The sequence below is a fragment of the Anguilla rostrata genome, chromosome 17 (genome assembly GCF_018555375.3).
Source record: "Anguilla rostrata isolate EN2019 chromosome 17, ASM1855537v3, whole genome shotgun sequence".
In the NCBI taxonomy this organism is placed as follows: domain Eukaryota; kingdom Metazoa; phylum Chordata; class Actinopteri; order Anguilliformes; family Anguillidae; genus Anguilla; species Anguilla rostrata.
In genome coordinates this window covers 10,392,650-10,411,731 of record NC_057949.1, presented here as the reverse complement: position 1 = coordinate 10,411,731, position 19,082 = coordinate 10,392,650, and the positions used below count along the sequence as shown (strand labels likewise).

The window sequence follows — 19,082 nt, the reverse complement described above, 5'->3', positions numbered from 1 at the left end:
TTGTTTAAGCAGTGGAGTTATTTATCTCTCCTGCATTAGCCAATTCTCATCAGCAAATAAGAAGTATGATTTTGATTGAGGATTCTTGTGAATATTTTGGGTTGCACAATATTTTGGTGGCTAATAGCATAACTAGGAAAGTTCAGAGGTCCCATTCTAATTTTTAGAAATTTGCTGCAGTTTCCAGCTAGCTTCAGTAGAATTTCACAATACAGCTTTAAGCATTAAATGCTGTGAAACAAATACTTAGCGCTTGACAGGGTAAACTGTCTGTCTGTGAGTAATCAAGACGTTTGCCAAGTTCATAGCTGAGGAATACTTCTGGGTAAAGTGTTTCACTTGATTAGGGAAAGGTGTAAGTAATATCTGTGTTATTCAACAATTATGCTGACTAATATAACCAATTGAACCACGTATGAGTGTGAAGAATGAAATTGGAAATGTAAAAAAAAAAATGACAATGTCGACTAACGAGATGTGGAATTAAATATTTGTATGTTTGTTGTTCATTAATCTGTGCCTTGTCATAGCATTAAACTTGAGTTTTGTTTTTTAATTTTTCCCACAAACAGATCGATGATTCTGCCACTTCTATTTCTCTGGCCCAGCTCTCTAAGGTATACCCCTTTACTGCTTTTGTCTGTTTATTTCTTTAGACCTGGTTTGTTCTGTAGTTTTTTATTTTCTTTTGCCATTCATTTGTAGAGCTCTAGCATTTGTCGTCTGAATTCTGTCAACGGGGCCAGTCATGCCTTACAGAAGCCAACAGTAGTCTGTTTTTTAATTTCTGGGGTGGTGGGTGGGGCCTCTGTGACATGAGTGCTCATTAATGCAGGTTTTCCCAAACTTTCATCTGTGCCCCTATTTCTGTTGATTTTCTATCTAACCAAATTGCAACTCTGGAATTGTAAACTGGTAAATTGTTCATAATTTGACTCTGATGTCAAATTGAGCAGCAGTTTATACTTTGACATGGAATGTGCCTTCTTCAGGCCACTTTTGTCAATAGCTGTGTATACCGTGAAAAATGAATGTATTTTTTTCATTTGTTGTAAATAAATGCAGAGGACTGTACCTGTTCTGCTTCTGCACATAATGATTTATCATGGGTCCACAGGCCATGTTTGTCTTGAGCCCCCAACGCTCGTGATTACCTGTAGTGTTCTTTCAAATGACTATTTATGAATCCAGGGTTTGTGCTATGCACATTAAATATTCTTAGATTCACAAACTTGGGTATTTTATTTTTCCTCCCACAATGGTGTCCTCGTTTTGAAAGAATATTGACCAGCAAGACAACACAGTTGTAAATGCTAGATTTGTGAAAGTTGAGAACTGCGGGGTTAATTTTAAAGTTTGAATTCATGCTGTCATCTTGTTTAGTGTGAAAGTTTTATTGTCACATGATTTTAGTGGGAATAGCCTACATTATACATGTGACTTTCTGTGACCATTTACCACTTCACTTCCTCTTGCTGGGCAGTATCCTTTATAGCAGTGATCTCAGCACTTCAGAGATTAAAGCTGTAGTTCACTTTCTGGAGTAGTTTTATATCCATTTTTAATGTATATTTTTTTTCGACTGGCTCAGACAGTTTATGTCCAGTGAAGGATAATTTGAAGGCCTGACAGGTTTACAATGCAGGTGTGGGACATTCGGTGGTTTGCAGTTTAAAGCGGGGAAAATACACCAAGTAACTACAAAGTAGCTTGTGCGGTAGTGTTATGTTTCCAGAGGTTGTACATACAAATAAATACATCTTATGATATTCGTCCAAAATGAAAATAAAATGTCTGAAAATAAGACAACGTATATATTTTTTTAAATAATCAGGTAATATACACACCTAATCTCTGGAGACAAATGTTGCTGTACCAGCTGCTTTGAAGTGTATTTTCTCGCTTTAAAGAACAAACTCCCAAAAGCCCATATTCCAGCAAAAATAAACCCAGCAGGTCTAAAACCTCTGCAGGCCTGTTTGGCAGACACAGATTAAGCCTAGCCCTGGGCTAAATTTAATTTGTAATGGAGATTCTCTATACAAAACTCTGTTTATTCCAGAATTAAGCTTAATCTGTTTTTGTGAAACTGGCTCTGTAATCTGTATAGACCAAATCAAAAACATACACTGATTTGGTCTAGACAGTTTACTGAAATATTTTTTTTTAAAAGACCCTTCAGGAAGTGAATTGTCCTTTTAAGAAATAGATTGGCCGCACACTTGTTACAAAGGCCGAAATTGGGAGCTGGTTGAAAGCAAGCGGCAGAAATAAGCAGACGCCGTGGTGCTCCTGAGGTTGAGATCCCTGCTGTGAGGAGCAGTGCTGTTTGAGACGTGAGCCACGCAGTGTGTGCATGCCTCATCCTGTAAGGGGGCGGTCCTTTTGCACTCCGAAACGCCACACGACTAAAAAGTGTACAAAAGAAAGAAAGAAAGAAGCAATTTATCACCCAAATGTCCCCTTCATGTTCAAGTGAGTGCTACAAAAAGGTTTGGGGCCCGTTTGAGAATGGGGGGCGGGGGGTGTGGTGGAAGAAGAAGAGATGGGAGAGTGTCCCCCTGTTCTGCTTACCTGAGAATTTTGCCTGCACCTGACAAAATGTCACAATGGTGAATTTTTCCCTGCTGTGGAAGAACGACGCAGCCTTTTTTTTCTTTTATTTTTCTCCCTCCACTGGGAAACATCCGTAACCCATTTTTTCCTTTTTTTTTTACTGCTTTTTTAACATTGTGAGGAAGATTTGAAGAGTTTTGAGTCGTTCATTTGGACTGATGTGCCACATGGGAGGATGCATTTTATACACTAATTTAAAAAGGACTGCATTTTCTACAGTGTGTAAAATGCTGCCATGCATGTTTCACAGAAGGGTTATTTGAACTTTAAACTGCATGGAAGCAAAGCTGGGTGCTATGCTGCTGTAATGCTGTTTGCTGTTCATCATGAGCATCTGAATCCAATGATTTTATCCAATGTGTTTATATTTTATATCCATTTTAACTAGCGTTTTTTATAGTATTTTTACAAGTGTCTTTCGGGCCACCTGTGAGCCGATTAACTGTAAAATGACTAAATCTGATGTAATACAATGTTTGTAGCCCTCACTGTAAATGCACCTAAATGCAGTGAAAGCTTTAATCACATACTGTAAAACGGGAAGTGTATTGTGATCAAAGCCAAGTGTTTGTGTGGGTCTGGCTAATAAACCGTTTTAACAGTTGACCTGTTTGCTGTATGAGTGGGTAACTGCGCAAGGTTTAACTGGTATGTACCGATGCATAACTACAATGAAGGTTTAAGTCGTATGAATGTTTACCTTTGATGTTAGTGAGCACTCCGAGCTTGAGGCAGTTGTATTTTTGTAGTGTGAGATATAAAACACGCTGAAACGTGTCCTCAGTGCGTGTGTAGGTTCAGCTGCATTTCTCTGGCTTTTGGATTGGCAGTTTTCCCTCCCCTAACAAAAGCTTATCTGTTGCTTTCTCTCACAAGGACTTCTGGTAACTTCTAAAGAAATGCTCAGTTTTTTAGAGCCAGTTCTCATCCTCCCAAGTGCTTATTTGCAACGTACCTCTTTAAGGTCCAAGCTCCAATCCAATGATCGCCAATCATAATTATAAAACAACGGCCTGAAATATCTTTACAATGGGCTAAAACAGGATTTCGGATTTGAGGCCATTTTATCAGAAAATTAAACTGGCACCGGCAGCAGGCCAGCGGGCAGTAACGGGACAGGGAGCGGTAACCTGACACCCCTGGGTGAGGATTTGCAGTGCGAACTTCTCACGGCAAAAGAGAGGGCAGACTGACTACAGTACTCTGGCTTAGTCACCTGAAAAGGACTTCATTTTGGCTCCGCCTGCGTTTCCCCCCCCCCCCTCCATTTATTTTTTTGTGGTGATGGTGTTTCCTTCCCGGATGGCGCGGGTAGGTTATCTGCTCTTTACAGGATGGGGTGCGTGCACACACCGCTGGCTCTGTGTTAGGTGTAGTTCTACATTGTGTTTTCTGTTCCCCTCTTTGCCCCCCCCCCCCCCCCCCAATCCTTACGACTTATGTGACATCATTACTGCCCTATCGCACAGACTGCCAACCTTGCTGAGGCAAACGCGTCTGAAGAAGACAAAATTAGAGCTATGATGTCCCAGTCTAACCATGAATATGATCCCATTCAGTAAGTACGCAAATGGTCAGAGAAAAGGGGGGAGGCCGGGGCAAAATTTTGAGTTCTCGGCAATTCGGTTGGTGTGTTTTTAATGATTTTTTGCCATTTTGATCAGTTACATGAGGAGGCTGGTGGGACCCCCTCCCCCAAACTATACCTGTTTTCGTTGTGGGAAGAATGGACACTACATACGAAACTGCCCGACCAATGGGGTAAGAGGACATTTTGTACGTTTGGTTGCAAAAAAAGGAATGCTCAGTTTTGTGTGAGACATGGGTCAGAACTTTTAAAAATGGATGTCAGTTCAATGTATCCAGCAGTTCCCAAATGAAAGTCGAAGTGATGGTATGTGTGTGTGTGTACAGTTAAAGGGATGTTTCTGGGTGGCCGCCATCTTGGCTCGTGTGTGGTGGTTTCCGGCCTGACGCCGGCAGGGGCTCCAATGCAAGCTTGTGTGTTGTGTTAGCAGGACAAAAGCTTTGAGGCGCCGCCGAGGATACGGAGGAGCACGGGGATCCCCCGGAGCTTCATGACCGAGGTGGACGACCCCAGCATGAAGGGCGCCATGCTGACCAACACGGGCCGCTACGCCATCCCCACCATCGACGCGTAAGTGCGCCGCCGGCCTCTCTGACCCCGCCCACCTCTAACTTTCCACAGAAAAAAGGATCCTTTTATCTCCCGCGGTGGGAATTAGCCTTTACAGTGAACGTTTGGTTGCCTTTACCCGCAGTTAGATTTTCCTCTGGTCTCATAGTGAATATCTCTTCCCAAAGTCCTGTAAAATGGGGTTAAGGGTACATTTACATTTAGATTCAGAAGATAAATTGAAATTGTATTCATGGGTTGAAGTGGGGCTGTGGTGTTTGGGGAAAAAATTTTGAATTTGATTTTGAATTTAAATTCTTTTATTAAATGGACTTAAGTAGGAAAGGAATTGGCACCAAATTCTACTGTAAAGTGTTCTTTGGGGCCTTCCCCTGTCAGTAGGGTTTGTTCTGCAAAGTGTGTGTTAAAATGACTGACTCCGTCTCCTCTCGACTCACCCCCCCTCCAGGGAGGCGTACGCGACCGGGAAGAAGGAGAAGCCGCCCTTCCTCCCCCGGGAGCAGTCCTCCTCTTCGGAGGATGAAGACCCCGTGCCGGACGAGCTGCTCTGCCTGATCTGCAAGGACCTGATGACCGACGCCGTGGTCATTCCCTGCTGCGGGAACAGCTACTGCGACGAGTGTGAGTCTCCCTGCCTGAGAGTCTAAACGAAGCCCCACTTTGCGTCAGGTGGCCTCAGTACCAGAGTATGTAATCTGCGTAACTGAAGTGCTGGGTGCAGTGCACGTTGCTACATTGTGCTTAGAACTGTAAAAACCTGCTAGCGGGTTTGTTTCCTTTCGACAGTCAAATTCTCCACAACCGCGATCTGAAATAGAAAATGTTGAAAGTGTGGGTTGCTGGGCGGATCATTCTGTTAAGGCACTGTTCTAGTGGATAAGGACTCAAGGTCTGGTATAAAATCCAAACCGTGCCTGTGGCCGTGAGCCGGGCAGATTTATGTACGCTTGCCTCAGGGATGGGAGGGATTCAGTGGGCTGGGATATCAGCTGTTTAATCTGTTGCCTGCGAGTTCTTGTTGAGCTGCACATTAAGGGTCTTCCTCTGACTCAGGTTTGTGTGAGTCTGGCTTACAAACTGCAGTGTGATGACATCACAAGCTTTGGAGGAGAGCACTCCTTTGTGATGTGATGTGCGTTGCAGCGTGGGCATGATTGGGCATTCCAAATTTAGGTGTAAAGGAGGAAAAAAACGTAAGAAAATGCAAAGGTTAACATTCAGATGTTGAAATGCAGTTCTTACTGTTTCAGGTACAATAGAGCAACGTGTACACACACTGCAGTTACACTGTAACTGCCTCTTGTTACTGTACTATACAGGCATTGGGGCCACTTAAGGTAATGGGACAGAAGAGTTAAGACTGAAATCGACGGACGAATGTTAATTTATTGAATCCAGGCATTTGTCTCAATAATGAGTGGTGAGCAGCGAGACGGACTGTAACTTCAATCAATCTCATATCTGGTTGTATTTGTTTACAGGTGTACGGACAAGCCTCCTCGAATCAGAGGAGCACACGTGTCCTACTTGCAACCAATCGGACGTGTCACCTGATGCATTGATCGCCAATAAGTTCCTGCGCCAGGTAAGAGGCCTTTTCAGCTGTATAATACCTGGCCCTATTTAACTCACAGGGTTTTCCAGTGATATCAGACCACAGGTTATGTTGTGCTTTTCTTCCTGGTCCACTTCAGCACTTAAATGGTTAGTTTGAGTCATTGTTTGGCTCAAGAGTTCATACAGCTTGTTTACAGGATTGTAAATTGAAAGAAATACACAAAAAACCTGCAGACGTTGTGGCCCTCCAGGGCCGGGATCCCTGATTTTCCGAGTGTAGGAAGTTACCTGCTTCGATCTTGACAGTCTGATTGGTTTATATTTAATGTTTTTTTTTGGTTTTTTTTCTTCAATCAGGCGGTGAATAACTTCAAGAATGAGACGGGTTACACCAAGCGCATGCGGAAGGGACCGCCCCAGCCGCCTGCCCCCACGGCCCCGCCCCAGCTGAGGGTGCAGCGCCCCGTCCAGCCGGTCAGACCGCCCACCTCCCGACAGCAGGACCCCCTGATGGCCAACGTGCCCCGTCCCGCGGCGGTCGAGACCCCCCCACCCCCTGTAGCACCGCCGACCGTCACCCCCGCCCAGGCCCCCGTTCAGCCCCCCCACCAGCCCCCCGGAGCGGCCCACTCTGCCAGCAGTAGCCCCGCCCTACAGACCAGCCCTGTGGCCCCGCGCCCCAGCTTCAGCAGCCCCGCCCCCTCCCCTCAGCGCACCATCAAGCAGGAGGAGCAGCTGCCGCCGCCGCCCAAGTGAGTCACTTCCTTTTTACTCACTTTCTCTTTACTCACTTCCCATTTAAGTCACTTCCTCTTCCACTCACTTCCTCTTTACTTCCCATTTAAGTCACTTCCTCTTCCACTCGCTTCCCATTTAAATCCTTCCTGTTCTAGTCACATCCTCTGCAAATCACTTCCTCTTCCACTCACTTCCCCTGAAATCACTTCCTCTTCTACTCACTTCCTCTTCCACTCACTTCCCCTGAAATCACTTCCTCTTCCACTCACTTCTGCTTCTCGTCACTTTCTTTTAATAACATTTTCCCTTTCCGCTCGCCTTCTGTACTGATCAGTTCCCATTCTGGCCATTGTCTTTCCAACTCTTTCTTTTTCCAGTGGCTTCCCCTTTCTGTCGCAAATCTTTTTCCAGTCACTCCACTCCGGTCATTTTCCATTAGTCAGTCAGTCACCCTTTTTCCTACACCGGTAAAGTCTCGCTTACGCCTGCCAACTTGGCCGCCACATTAGCAGACTGGCAGCATTGTGAATGTCAGTTAATGTTCCGCAAAAGGTAAGTGTGAGCTTCTAAACGTGTTTGTTTCTCGTAGGGAATGTTCTAGAGAGCTGGAGAGCGTGGCTCCTCCCCCGTCGGTTCTGGTGCCAGCGGACCCACCTCTGCCAACGCCGGTCATTCCAAAGGTGAGTGTGGGGGACGGCTGGCTGTTTTCCCATCAGGCTGTTGGCTGGCATAAGGCAGGGTTTTGAGCTGAATCTCTTCACTTCCTGTGTTCCACAGGGATACCACGTTCCTGTCATTGGCCAGCCTCACTCTCTCGGTCACAACATCCCAAGAAACAGTAAGAGCAAATAAATGAGATGTTCTTCCTTTCTGTTGCGCCCTTTTGAGTTTGCTGGGTTTGCCAGTCCACTCCAGTGCCAGTCTGGATTGAAGGGGCTGTTCTTTTCACCTGAGCTACATTAGAAAACACTTTGGTTTTAAAAACTGAATTGCACTTGTCTGCTGGTGTTTTTGAGCTGTCAGTACAGATGGGTTTTCTGAAGTTGGGGGGGAAAGAGCGGGAAGTGATGGTTTGTGGGTGTTCTGACTGAAGGCACGGATTCTCTCTCCCGCACAGTGCATCCACCCCGGCCCAGCCTGCCCCGGCCTGTAGGAGGGAGACCGCCGTGGGAGATGTGAGTCTGGGGCGTGTCTGTGTGTGTTTTTGGGGGGGGTGTTTTAGTTACCCAGGTGAACTTCTGTTAATTGACTAAATTCAAGTGGACATGATCCCTACTCTGATTTCTTTGTTCCTTAAAAGACCCTGAACAATTATTTAAAGCTTTAGTGCTTTTTTCTTTGTAAAGAAATTTAGTTTTTTGTTGGGTTGACCTCTGACCTCTGCACCTGTGCCTCGTCCTTCCAGGTCTTCTGGGAGGGGCAGGCCCCACAACGACCGGCCCCCTCGATCACAGGCCCCGCCCATGCCTGCCGCCCTGCCGGCCGCCCCCCCGGTCTATGGGCCCCCGTCTCTCTTTGCCCAGCACCAGCACCCCATGCCCCAGCCCCCCGGCGTGGCCCCGCAGCAGTACCCCCTGCCGTACCCCCCCGGCCAACCCCCCGCCGCCAACTACAGCGTGCCTCCGCCCGTCTACAACCCCGCCCCCGCCAACGTGCCTGCCCCGTGGGTGCCCCCCGGCACCCAGCCCCCCATAAGCAACACCATCCCCCCCCTCACCCCCACCCCCTTCCTCTCCAAGGAGGAGTTCTACAGACAGCAGAGGAGGCTGAAGGAAGAGTGAGAGAAACTTATTCTCCATTATAAGTCCAAGCAGTGTGTGAATCACATTCACTGTCACGTTTAAAGGAAAACATTCACAGCACTTTCAGGCCCTGTGTTGGCACTTATGCTAATTTTGGTGGTAGCTTAGCCAAATTTAGCTTGATTTGTTTTCGTAAGTTTGTGTTCTTAAAAAAAAAAATTGCATGCCTGGCGAAACTGGAAATGTTGGAATGTAAAAATAAATTTTCTATGTGAATTTTTCCTTTAAACGTGTGCATTATTGTAATAATATTTAAATCTTTTCAGTATTATATTTAAATGTATTTGTTATTGTAATAATATTTAAATGTGCTCACTTGAATTTAAATGATATTTAAATGTATTCACTGTTATAATATTTACGTGTATTCATTGTTCTACTATATTAATATTTGATTGTACAGTAAAGTCCCATATTGGCCAGAGCAGGGCTGTCCAACCCTAGAGTTAGAGCCACAGGGTGTGCTGGTTATCACTGTGACTCAGCAATTCACTGATCATTAAAGCAGGTGACTGACCTGAGTCAGTGAACTCATCTCACCTGGTTTCTTGTATCCGAGTTGGTTTCTGAATCTGAAAGTAAAAAGAAAAAACCAGCAGACCCTGTGGATCTCTAGGGCCAGGGCTGGCCACTCCTGTGTTATAATAATGTACCTTTATGTGTGTGTATATGTATAATAATGGTCATTGCATTAAATGAATGCTTTAAAAACTGTGGAACGTGTTGATATTTAAAGTGTTTACGTGGGTTTTAGTTCTTGTGTTACGGGGTTGTACTATAAACACTGCTTGTTTAGAGGTTAAACAGTAATTGTTGTTATATATAAGTGATTGTTGACGTTTGATGCCCTTGTCTGATGTGTCTTTAACTGTCAAGTTTTATCTCCTTCCTGTTTTCGATAAATAGTTCGCACTGTCGATTCGTTGCCAGGGAGAAGTCTAAACTCGAGGAATTCACCAACGACTTCGCCAAAGAGCTTCTGGAGTATAGAAAGATCCAGAAAGAAAGGAGACGATCCTATTCCAGGTCAGTAGTAACAATGCGGTTTATTTTCTTTTTAAACTACATTTTTTTCAATACAGTTGAAGCACCTTTACAGAAATTGACTGTGCTGCAGTATATTGCCAACAAATCAATTAAAATGTTTGGGCGAATTGTATATATTGTCCCTTTCAGTTTTTTTTATAACGTACATTTTGGTAAATGCTTATAGGATATACTAAAGAATGTGTCCTGTTTATTAGGTTGTTCACTCTTGCCCATGGAGAGCAACAGGGCATACTGGTTTTGGTTGTTGTTCAGGACATGGTTAAGTTTAAGCAGTGGATTTGACTGCTGGCTCTCCCCACCTGGTTTCTTGGATCTGATCTGGGTATTCCTGCCGTAGTCTTTTACTCTCCCTGTACTGCGTGATCTCTTTCTGAGTCTTGATCTCTCTTTCCACTTGCTGTCTGTTTCAGGTCCAAGTCCCCGTACAGGGGCTCGTCGTACAGCGGCAGCTCGTACTCCTACTCCAAGTCCCGCTCGCGCTCGCGCTCCGCGCGCTCGTACTCGCGCTCGCTCAGCCGCTCGCGGTCGCGCTCGCGGTCCAGGTCGCGCTCGCGGTCCCGCTCCTACTCGCCGTACTCCCGCCGGGGCGGGCGGGGCCGCAGCCGGAGCTACCGCTCCAGGTCCCGCTCCCACGGCTACCACCGCTCCCGCACGCGCTCGCCGTCCTACCGGGGCCGCGACGGGGCCGGCGGCAGCGGGGCCTACCGCTCGCGCTCGCGCTCGCCCGGCGGCTACCGGAGCCACACGCCCAGCAAGAAGCCCGCGCTGCCGCCGCCGGCCGAGGCGGACCGCGAGCGCGACCGCAAGTTCCCCAACCGCTTCCGGGAGGCGCCGGTGTACGACGGGAAGCCCTACTACGGGCGCGGCGCGGACCAGGGCGGCGACGCCTTCGAGCGCGAGCGCTACCGCGAGTGGGAGAGGGAGTACCGGGAGTGGTACGAGAAGTACTTCAAGAGCTACAACAACCCCCCCGCGGGAGGAGGAGGACGAGGAGAGGGAGGGGTCGGGGGTCTGCCCCGGCCCGGTAGGGGCCCCCCGCCCGGCCGCGAACCCTTCGCCCCCGAACGCTTCGCCCCGCCCCGCCCCCGGGAGAACTCCCCCTTCGGCCGCGGGAGGAGAGGCGAGGAGTACCAGCTGCCCGCCCCGGGCCACGCGCACGCCCACGGAATCCCCCCCAGGGGGCGCAACATCCCCCAAACCTACCAGGAGAAGTTTGCCTTCAAGGAGGCCCACGGGTTGTCCTTGTTGGGTCCCGGTCCGGGACCTGCAAGAGGGCCTAGCAAGGAGCTCCCGAAGGCCCCCAAGGAGAAGGAGGTGGGCGGGGCAGGGGCGTCGACCGACCCCAAGGCCCTGAAGCACAAGAAGCACCGCAAGAAGAGGAAAGGGGAAGACGGAGGAGATGGCTTCAGCCAGTCGGACTCCATGGAGGACAGCGCGGGCGGGGCCAGGAAGGACGATCGGCAGAAAGGGGGCGGGGACTCGCTGCTGATGGCGTCCAGCCGCGACGACGCCACGCCCGTGCGGGACGAGCCCATGGACGGCTCCGCCCCGCCGCCCTACAAGACCGCGTCCTCCTCAGACCGCGACAGGCGGGACAAGGGCGGGGCCAAGGGGAAGAGCGAGAAGACCAAGCGCAAGGCCGACGGCGGGCCGAAGAAGGAGTCCTCCAAAAGCGCCACCGCGGCGACCGCCTCCGCCTCGTCCTCCAAGTCCTCCCGGGAGAAGGACAGCGACGCCGACCGGGACAAGTCGCCCCGCTCCGAACCGCCGGCCAAAAAGCACAAGGAGGACTCCTCCCTCAAGGGGGACCCGTCCAAGCCCCACCCGTCCCAGAGGGGCGACTCGTCCCGCCGGCCGGCCCCCAAACCCGCCAAGCCGCACCAGGACCCCAAAGCCTCCAAAGACGGCGGAGACGCTCGGGCCAAGAAGGAGCCCGCCGCGAAGGACGCCGCCGCCGCGCCTGGCTCCGCCCCCGCCGCCGCCGCCAAGCACGACAAGCCCCGCCGCGACGCCGAGAAGCCGTCCTCCGCCAAGGCCGGCGACGCCAAGCCCGACAAGCGCAAGCGCAAGGACGACAAGGCCGAGGCGGACCCCGCCCCCGCCTCCAAGGCCACCCGCGGCCCCGACGCAGCCGAGGGGGCCAAGGGCTCCCCGAAGCCCAAGCCCAAGACGGAGAGCGAGAAGCAGGCGGAGCGCGAGAGGGAGAGAGAGAGGGAGCGCGAGAAGGAGCGGGAGAAGGAGCGGGAGCGGCCCGCCATCCGGCCGCTGATGGAGAAGGAGATCAAGCCCGTGCCGCTGAGGAAGATCAAGATCAACCGCGAGATCGGCAAGAAGATCGGCAGCGCGGAGCTGCCCCCCGCGCCCGCGCCCCCGCCCCCGCCCGCGCCCGAGGAGCCCAGCAACGGGGCCGGGAAGGGCCGGCCCGACCGGAGCAAGGGCAAGGTGCGCAGGAAGGTGCCTGCCCCGGACGGCTCGGGCTCCCTGCTGGTGGACTACACCAGGTCAGTGTGCTGCGGTCACACACGGAACTGTCACAACCAATAAAGCACACTTTTAAACCCCCACAAAGTGCCCAGCTACATACATATTTACAGAAAAACGGTCAGCTGTAACCCGTTGTGGGGATTTAGATTACCCCATATGTACATGAGTGGACAAACTGCTTTCACTCAGACCCAATCCTTCAGTGAAAGCGCATACTTTAAATGTCAGTCATCTCTAAATGTGACAGTCTGTCCATGTGTTGCATGTCTGTCTGTACACAAAAAACTGTATGCTGTGTTGAGTACACTTCTTAACAGAAAATATAAGGTATATGAACATATGGTCAGTGCATTTAGTAAATGTATTCATTTCATCGTGTATAGGCTGAAGGGTCTCTCCCTGCATTAAAGTGTTGTGTTTTTCCTGTGTTCAGCACCAGCTCTACCGGAGGCAGCCCCATTAAGAGGCTGGAGGAGAGGCAGGACCTGAGGAAGACCGTGGTGAAGACTCTGGAGGAGTACACCAACGACAGCTCCACCCCGGCCGAGGACGAGATCGTCCTGATCCAGGTGCCGCGCTCCAAGTGGGAGAAGGAGGACGAGTCCGACGACGAGGAGGGCCGGGCGTCCTCCGCGCCCTCCGGCGAAACCGCCGCGCCCTCTGGCTCCGCCCCTCCCCCCGCCCCCGGCCCTGCCCCCGCCGCCCCTCCCCCCGCCCCCCTCGCCGCCGAGGGCGCGGCCACCGCCGCCAAGCCCGCCGACAAGGATAAGGACACGCCCCCTCCGGAGAGACCCGCCTCCGTTGCCAAGGACGCGGTGGAGGCCCCTCAGCCCGAGGCCAAGCCGGCACGGGTCTCCACCCCCGGCGACAAGGAACGGGAGAAGGAGAAGGAGAGGGAGAGGGACAAGGATAAAGAGAGGGACAGAGAGCGGGAGAAGGAGAGGGAGAGAGAGCGAGAAAAAGAAAGGGAGAAGGAGAAGGTGAAAGAGAGGGAGCGTGGCGGAGGAGGTGGAAATTCGGACAGGGAGGCGGTGACGGACAAGCGGAAGCCCGTCCCCTCCACCTCCGGCTCGGATCGGGAGAGGAACCCGGAGCGCGGCAGTGACCATAGCAACGAGAAGAGCAGCTCCTCTTCCTCCTCCTCATCCCGGGACAGGCCGTCTGAGAAGATGGACCCCGCCCCCCGGAAAGCGGCGGGAGCCGCTTCATCGGCAGCCGGGGAGAGGAAACCGGAGCACAAGTCCGGAGCCAGGGACCATTCCGGCTCAAAGTACAAGGACTCCAAACCCAGAGACCCCGCCAAGAGGAGAGAGTCTCCGCCCCCGCCCAAAGAGCAGGGCGCGCCCCCGAGGGCCCGGGACCGGGACGCTCAGCAGCACGGCGACGGAGCCAAGCGAGGGGGGGCGGAGTCCCGCAGGCCCGACCACAGCCCCGCGCGGGACAAGAGGCCGCCGTCGAACGCCGGCGGTCCCGAGCCCAAGAGGCCGTCGGACAAGGAGGGCGCGCCCGGCCGCCACTCCGACTCCACCGCGAGGGGCGCCAAAGAGCGGGAGCACGGCGCCGCTCACAAAGCGTCCCACAGGGGGGCGGGGTCACCCGAGGAGAGGGCGGGGCGAGGCGGCGGCGGCGAGCGCGGGGAGCACCCCAAGGCCAAGGCCCCGCCGTCCGCCCGCTCGGCCCGCCTCTCCTCCGACCTGACCCGCGAGACGGACGAGGCCGCCTTCGTGCCCGACTACAGCGAGAGCGACAGCGAGGACGCCTCCGACACGGAGGGGCCCGGCCGGGGGGCGGAGACGGGCCGTGCCGGGGGCGGAGCCAGCAGCCCCAGCGCCAGTCAGAGCCACTCGGGAAGCCCCGCCCACAGCAGCAGCGGCGGCAGCTCGCTGGGCAGCCAGGACAGCCGGAAGAAGAAGAAGGAGAAGAAGGACAAGAAAGACAAGAAGAAGCACAAGAAACACAAGAAACACAAAAAACACAAGAAGCACGGCGTCGGCAACGAGTCCGACTCGGAGCAGAAGGGACAGAAACACAAACACAAGAAGAAGAAATCCAAGAAGAACAAAGAAAAGGACAAAGATGAGAAGGAGAAAGAAGACCAAAAACCCAAACTGGCTGAATCTTGATAGGCACGGACACAGTTGATTGAATTCACCGACGTCCTGTTTTTTTCTTTTTTTTTTCTTTTGTAATGTCAGTGTATATTGTACAGAGAAATTTTTGAGTTGTACATATGCATAGAGATGAATATGCTGCACGTAATAACTACTGCTCAGCTGAGATTTTTTTTTTCATCCATTTGTTTTGTCTTCTGAGGGTTATACAAATGCAAAAATTGTACAGAAATGTTAATTTGACCATGCAAAAAAAAAAAGTAAATACTGTGGTGTTGAGATTTAGCTACTTGAATGGAGGTGAATTTATTTATGTCATCAACCTTTTAAGGATTTTTTGGGCACAGTGGTGAGGAGTGGATCTTGCCTGAGGGTTTTTGGGGGGGGTGGGGGGCAGGGGGGTAGTGGATCTTGCCAGAGGGTCTTTGGGGGTTGGGGGGGGATGGGCCCCTGTGGTAAGTGTTTCTAAAGTCATTTCAGAGGATTTCTCCATTGCAGGAGAGTTCTTTATCATCATATAGGAATTGTTCATTTATAAAGCAATTGCCATAGCACTTTACAAATGCAGATTTGAACATTATCACAAAGCCTGATGGAGCGAATTCCTCATATCTTGACATAGTACCCAGAATGCATTAGGCCTTTAATTATGGCACTGTAAGAGCATTATTATGGACAGAACTGGATAGCTGTTTTAATGAATTCTTTCATGGCGACGCATCCTTATAAAGTAGGTGTGGGATTTGCTGTACTGTGAAATTTTTCCTCATTTTTTTTCCACTGACTTTGCATCGCCTTCATGTTTGATTTAAACCACCAGCTGAATCCTAGAGGGAAGAAGGCCTTTCTATGTTTTGATGACAATAAATTTTTTTCAGCAAAACTTTAAACAAGTGTCCCTTTGGTTTATTTTGTCTTATGGATGGCCTGTGCCCTGCTGTGAAAGGTATTGGTGAAGTACAGGAAAGACTGGGTGACTGTGTACTACTTTTTCCATGTAAAGTCTACTTAGTACGGAAATGGATTCTACAGATTGAAGATTTAGATCAGAGAATCTGCTACTGCTGCTGTATTTTAGATGAACTACTTTCGATTACATGCATAGTTAATTACATTAACTACATACATAGATCAACTACATACAAATGTGCACTGATGTTGCACATTTATCATTCATGAAGCAAACGTACAGCAGCATGACAGTATCGGGGTCTCGTTGGTATTGACCAAAAATGGCTTAAAATGAAGTTGCCAGTATTGGTGGATAAACCAAGTGTATGGTTGCTACGATGGGTCCAGTGATATGTCACAGGCATGCGCTGGAGGGGCGATGCATTAGGTGTGCAGTTGCTGCTCTTAAGTGAAAGTGCTGTGATGCTCAAAGTGTGGCCTAATCATCACAATTCTTTTTGTTTTTAACAGCCAGATTGTTTAATGACTTCATCACGCTCTTCTAATATGGGAGCGATAGTGAATTTTCTATTTTCCACACTTTATCAGCCCATGTTTGATTTAAACACTCTGATCTGGAAGAAGCTTCTATGTTTTGATAAAATTTTTCGGACTTGTGCCTGGTAATTGTACTTAGGATGGCCTGTGCCCTGCTGTATTGGTATTGGTGAAGTACAGGAAAGGACTGGGTGACTGTTTACTACTTTATGTAAAGCATAGTACGATTGATTCTCAGTTGGATTTAGACAGAGATCTGCACTGCGCTGTTTTTGTTAATCATCTGATAAGCACAGTTGATTCATGCAATGCCATAGATAACTACATACATGTGCACTGAGTTCATTGATCTGAATCGGTGGAAACAACAAAGACATGTCGGACTCTGGCTCTCCAGGAGGACCAGGATTGAGTACTGCTGCAGTAAAAAGAATATACAACCATGTAAGGCAGTGGTGTCCAATCTTATCCAAAAAGGGCTGGGGTGTGTACAGGTTTTTGTTTAAATACAGCATTAAGACACATGATCTACTTAAAGTCTTGATTGAAGACCATGATTAATTAATTAGTTGAATCAATTATTTTTTTATTTAAACTTTGTGCAAGTTAAATGTTCTGTAACCCCTCTCATTTTTAATGTGGGCATTTTCCACTGTTTCTAGCAAAATCTATTATGCCCCTGTGCTTACTAGTGGGGAAATACTGCAGCATGTTCCCGGTAGTCTGCAATCAAACTGAATTTGAGTGTCGCTTGTAAACATCGCTGTCAATCATCGTCTATGCTTAATTAGTGGCAATTACTTTATCAACTTACATTATTGAGGTGGTGCAGATGGGATAATTGTTTGAGAAGAGGCTTGACACAGTGGCTATTGGGACCTTTAGCTGGCTGACTGGCTGTAGTGTATACCATCAGAGAAAATGGGGGGGGGGGAGATTGGTGGCCCTACTCAACTGGATGGACCAAATGTCATGAAATTGGTTCCCCATGCTATGGGGCCAAGTATTATTCAAACTACCAAATTTGGTTACAATCACTGCCGTGGGCATAGCATGTGATATTTTACTTTAAAAGCTTGTGATTGGGTGACTCATGACACTTGCTGAGCTCCTCAGGCACTCTGGGGCGTTTATTCCAGGTATCTTGCAAATCTATTGATGTAAGGTCAAATGGAGCCAATTTAAGTGTTCTACTAATGTCACTTTTTTGAACTACTTTAGTAAAACTTAACCTGTTTACTTGTTTACTATACCTACATTTAACAAGTCTGAGATACAGTTTAATTTCATTACAACAGTTCTGTTTTCTTTATTCATGTTGCCCCATTGCCCCTTACTGCTTGGACCCCGTTGATTGTGCTTGCGGTTATATTTTAGCTTTTAAGAAATCTTGTTCTTCTAATTTAGTTCACTGATCAGTCGGGTTGCTGACGAGCTGTCATTCGGTCGCTTCAGTTGCCCCCTCTCTGTACTTTGTTTTCCTTTACTGGGGAGTTACTGCTCTTACTGATCCTTATGCCCGTGTCTGCATTGTAAGTCCTCTGGGATAACCGGTTCTGCTCAGTGCCGGTAAAGTAAAAGAACAGAAGTTGGCATGCAGTGAATCATTGTGTGCCCGTGGGTGTATTGGTAGGAAACCAAACCCGCTTACTGCACATTGAAAACAGCCGTTTCCTGCTGAACTGAATGCTATACAAGTGGACGTAAGTGCTTAATTCAATCAGGAAGGAGTGGGCTGGCCTGAGGCTGAACCACAGATGCCCTACATGTAAACCAGATGGTCGTGTCTCGCATACCTTCCATCAACTGCACCTTCTCATACGTGCCAGTTTCTGCTCTGTAACAAGTTTCATGCTGCCTGTGTAACTGTTCCAAGTGTTCCGTCTTTGATCATGCCCCTTCATGAATCATGAATATTCATAATGAGCTTGCAAGTTGTGGTGCAGAGGTTCTGCAGTGACAGGCATCCAAAGCTTGATGCAAAGAAAACAGAGCGGACCCTTTAGTTTTGTACAGATGTGACGTAAACTCTGGTGCTGCTCTTACCTGTTTTTTCTTTCTTTTTCCTTTTTGTTGTGACTTTTAAGTATTCCCACACTGTCTGTGGACAAGTGCCTTCTGATTTACAGCTCCTCAATTTAGCATCCTCTCTCATGTCACATTGGGATAGAAATGTTTTTAGACTAATGTCTCACTGAGACTAGAGCTGGTCTCGGGAAATGAAAGGACAGTATAACAGTATATGACCAATTTGTGATCTCTACATCGGTTTTGTAATATTTTCTTTCTGGCTTATAAAATTTCAATCGCTGATGTGCAATTCTCTCATCGGCCACTAGATGGCAAGCTAACATTAATTGTTCTCCGACGGGCTGACTGAATTTGTGATATTTTTTTTCCTACTCTCTGTGTTTCTGTTGTTTTCAGGCAGAAGATTCCCCTCTGTTTCTTCCTGTGTGGGTGGTAATGAATGGCTGCATCTGGTGTGCAAATTCTTAAAGGCCATGGAAGAGCATTCCGATTACTGGAGGATTAAACTGTGAGGCCTGTCTTCATGTTTCCCTGTATTTGCATAAAAAGGCCCAGAAAATTTCCAACATCTAGTTTTAATTATCTACTGATTTGCAAATAGTAGAGAAGGTTTTATATGGGCACGTGTAGAAATTAGCAGGAGATGCCCAAAAAAAGGGACTAAACTTGGTCCACAGGAAGCCCACGGTTATTGGGCTGTATATGTGTGGCCTCGATAGGAATTGGCAAAACTTTTACGAAATATGTGCCCCCAAATATCTGCACCTACCCTGAGCTCAACAGAATGCATCTGTGCAGCATTTTACCATTGCATTTAAATGTTTGCACCAATTATATCCTGCTTTGTAATGTCACCCTTGCAGAGAAATGAGAATCTCACAAGTATGCCCACTCTCTCTCTTGTCGTCTCTCATCTCTCTTTTTCTCTCTTGCTCTCTCTGTCCCTCTCTTTCACACCCTCCTCCTCTGTCTCTCTCACTCCCCCAATATTTTATTTCAAGTGCAATCAGCATATTAAATGCATAGTAGCCTGTATTTGCAATCTTTGCACTTTGTACTTTGCATGACTGATATTAAGATCCTATC

At 48.9% G+C, this 19,082-nt stretch overlaps 1 protein-coding gene across 1 annotated transcript; it reads left to right on the top strand.

The window, feature by feature from the left end:
- The first annotated feature begins 475 nt into the window (after positions 1–475).
- On the top strand, positions 476–15,409 carry LOC135243826 (E3 ubiquitin-protein ligase RBBP6-like). The gene is made up of 14 exons (XM_064315900.1): positions 476–617; positions 4,086–4,174; positions 4,281–4,377; positions 4,632–4,774; positions 5,223–5,395; positions 6,256–6,359; positions 6,689–7,083; positions 7,659–7,749; positions 7,847–7,907; positions 8,187–8,244; positions 8,475–8,846; positions 9,778–9,897; positions 10,332–12,422; positions 12,839–15,409. The coding sequence occupies exons 2-14, from the start codon at positions 4,137–4,139 to the stop codon at positions 14,526–14,528; spliced, it is 5,433 nt and encodes a 1,810-aa protein (XP_064171970.1). The 5' UTR covers positions 476–617; positions 4,086–4,136; the 3' UTR covers positions 14,529–15,409.
- Positions 15,410–19,082: the final 3,673 nt, after the last annotated feature.

Bases quoted from the DNA above. Each gene is read 5' to 3' on its own strand.
- LOC135243826 (XM_064315900.1), top strand. From the start codon at position 4,137: ATGATGTCCCAGTCTAACCATGAATATGATCCCATTCA. The intron at 4,175-4,280 runs GTAAGTACGCAA...CATTTTGATCAG, and splicing joins CATGAATATGATCCCATTCA to TTACATGAGGAGGCTGGTGG. The intron at 7,750-7,846 runs GTGAGTGTGGGG...TGTGTTCCACAG, and splicing joins CAACGCCGGTCATTCCAAAG to GGATACCACGTTCCTGTCAT.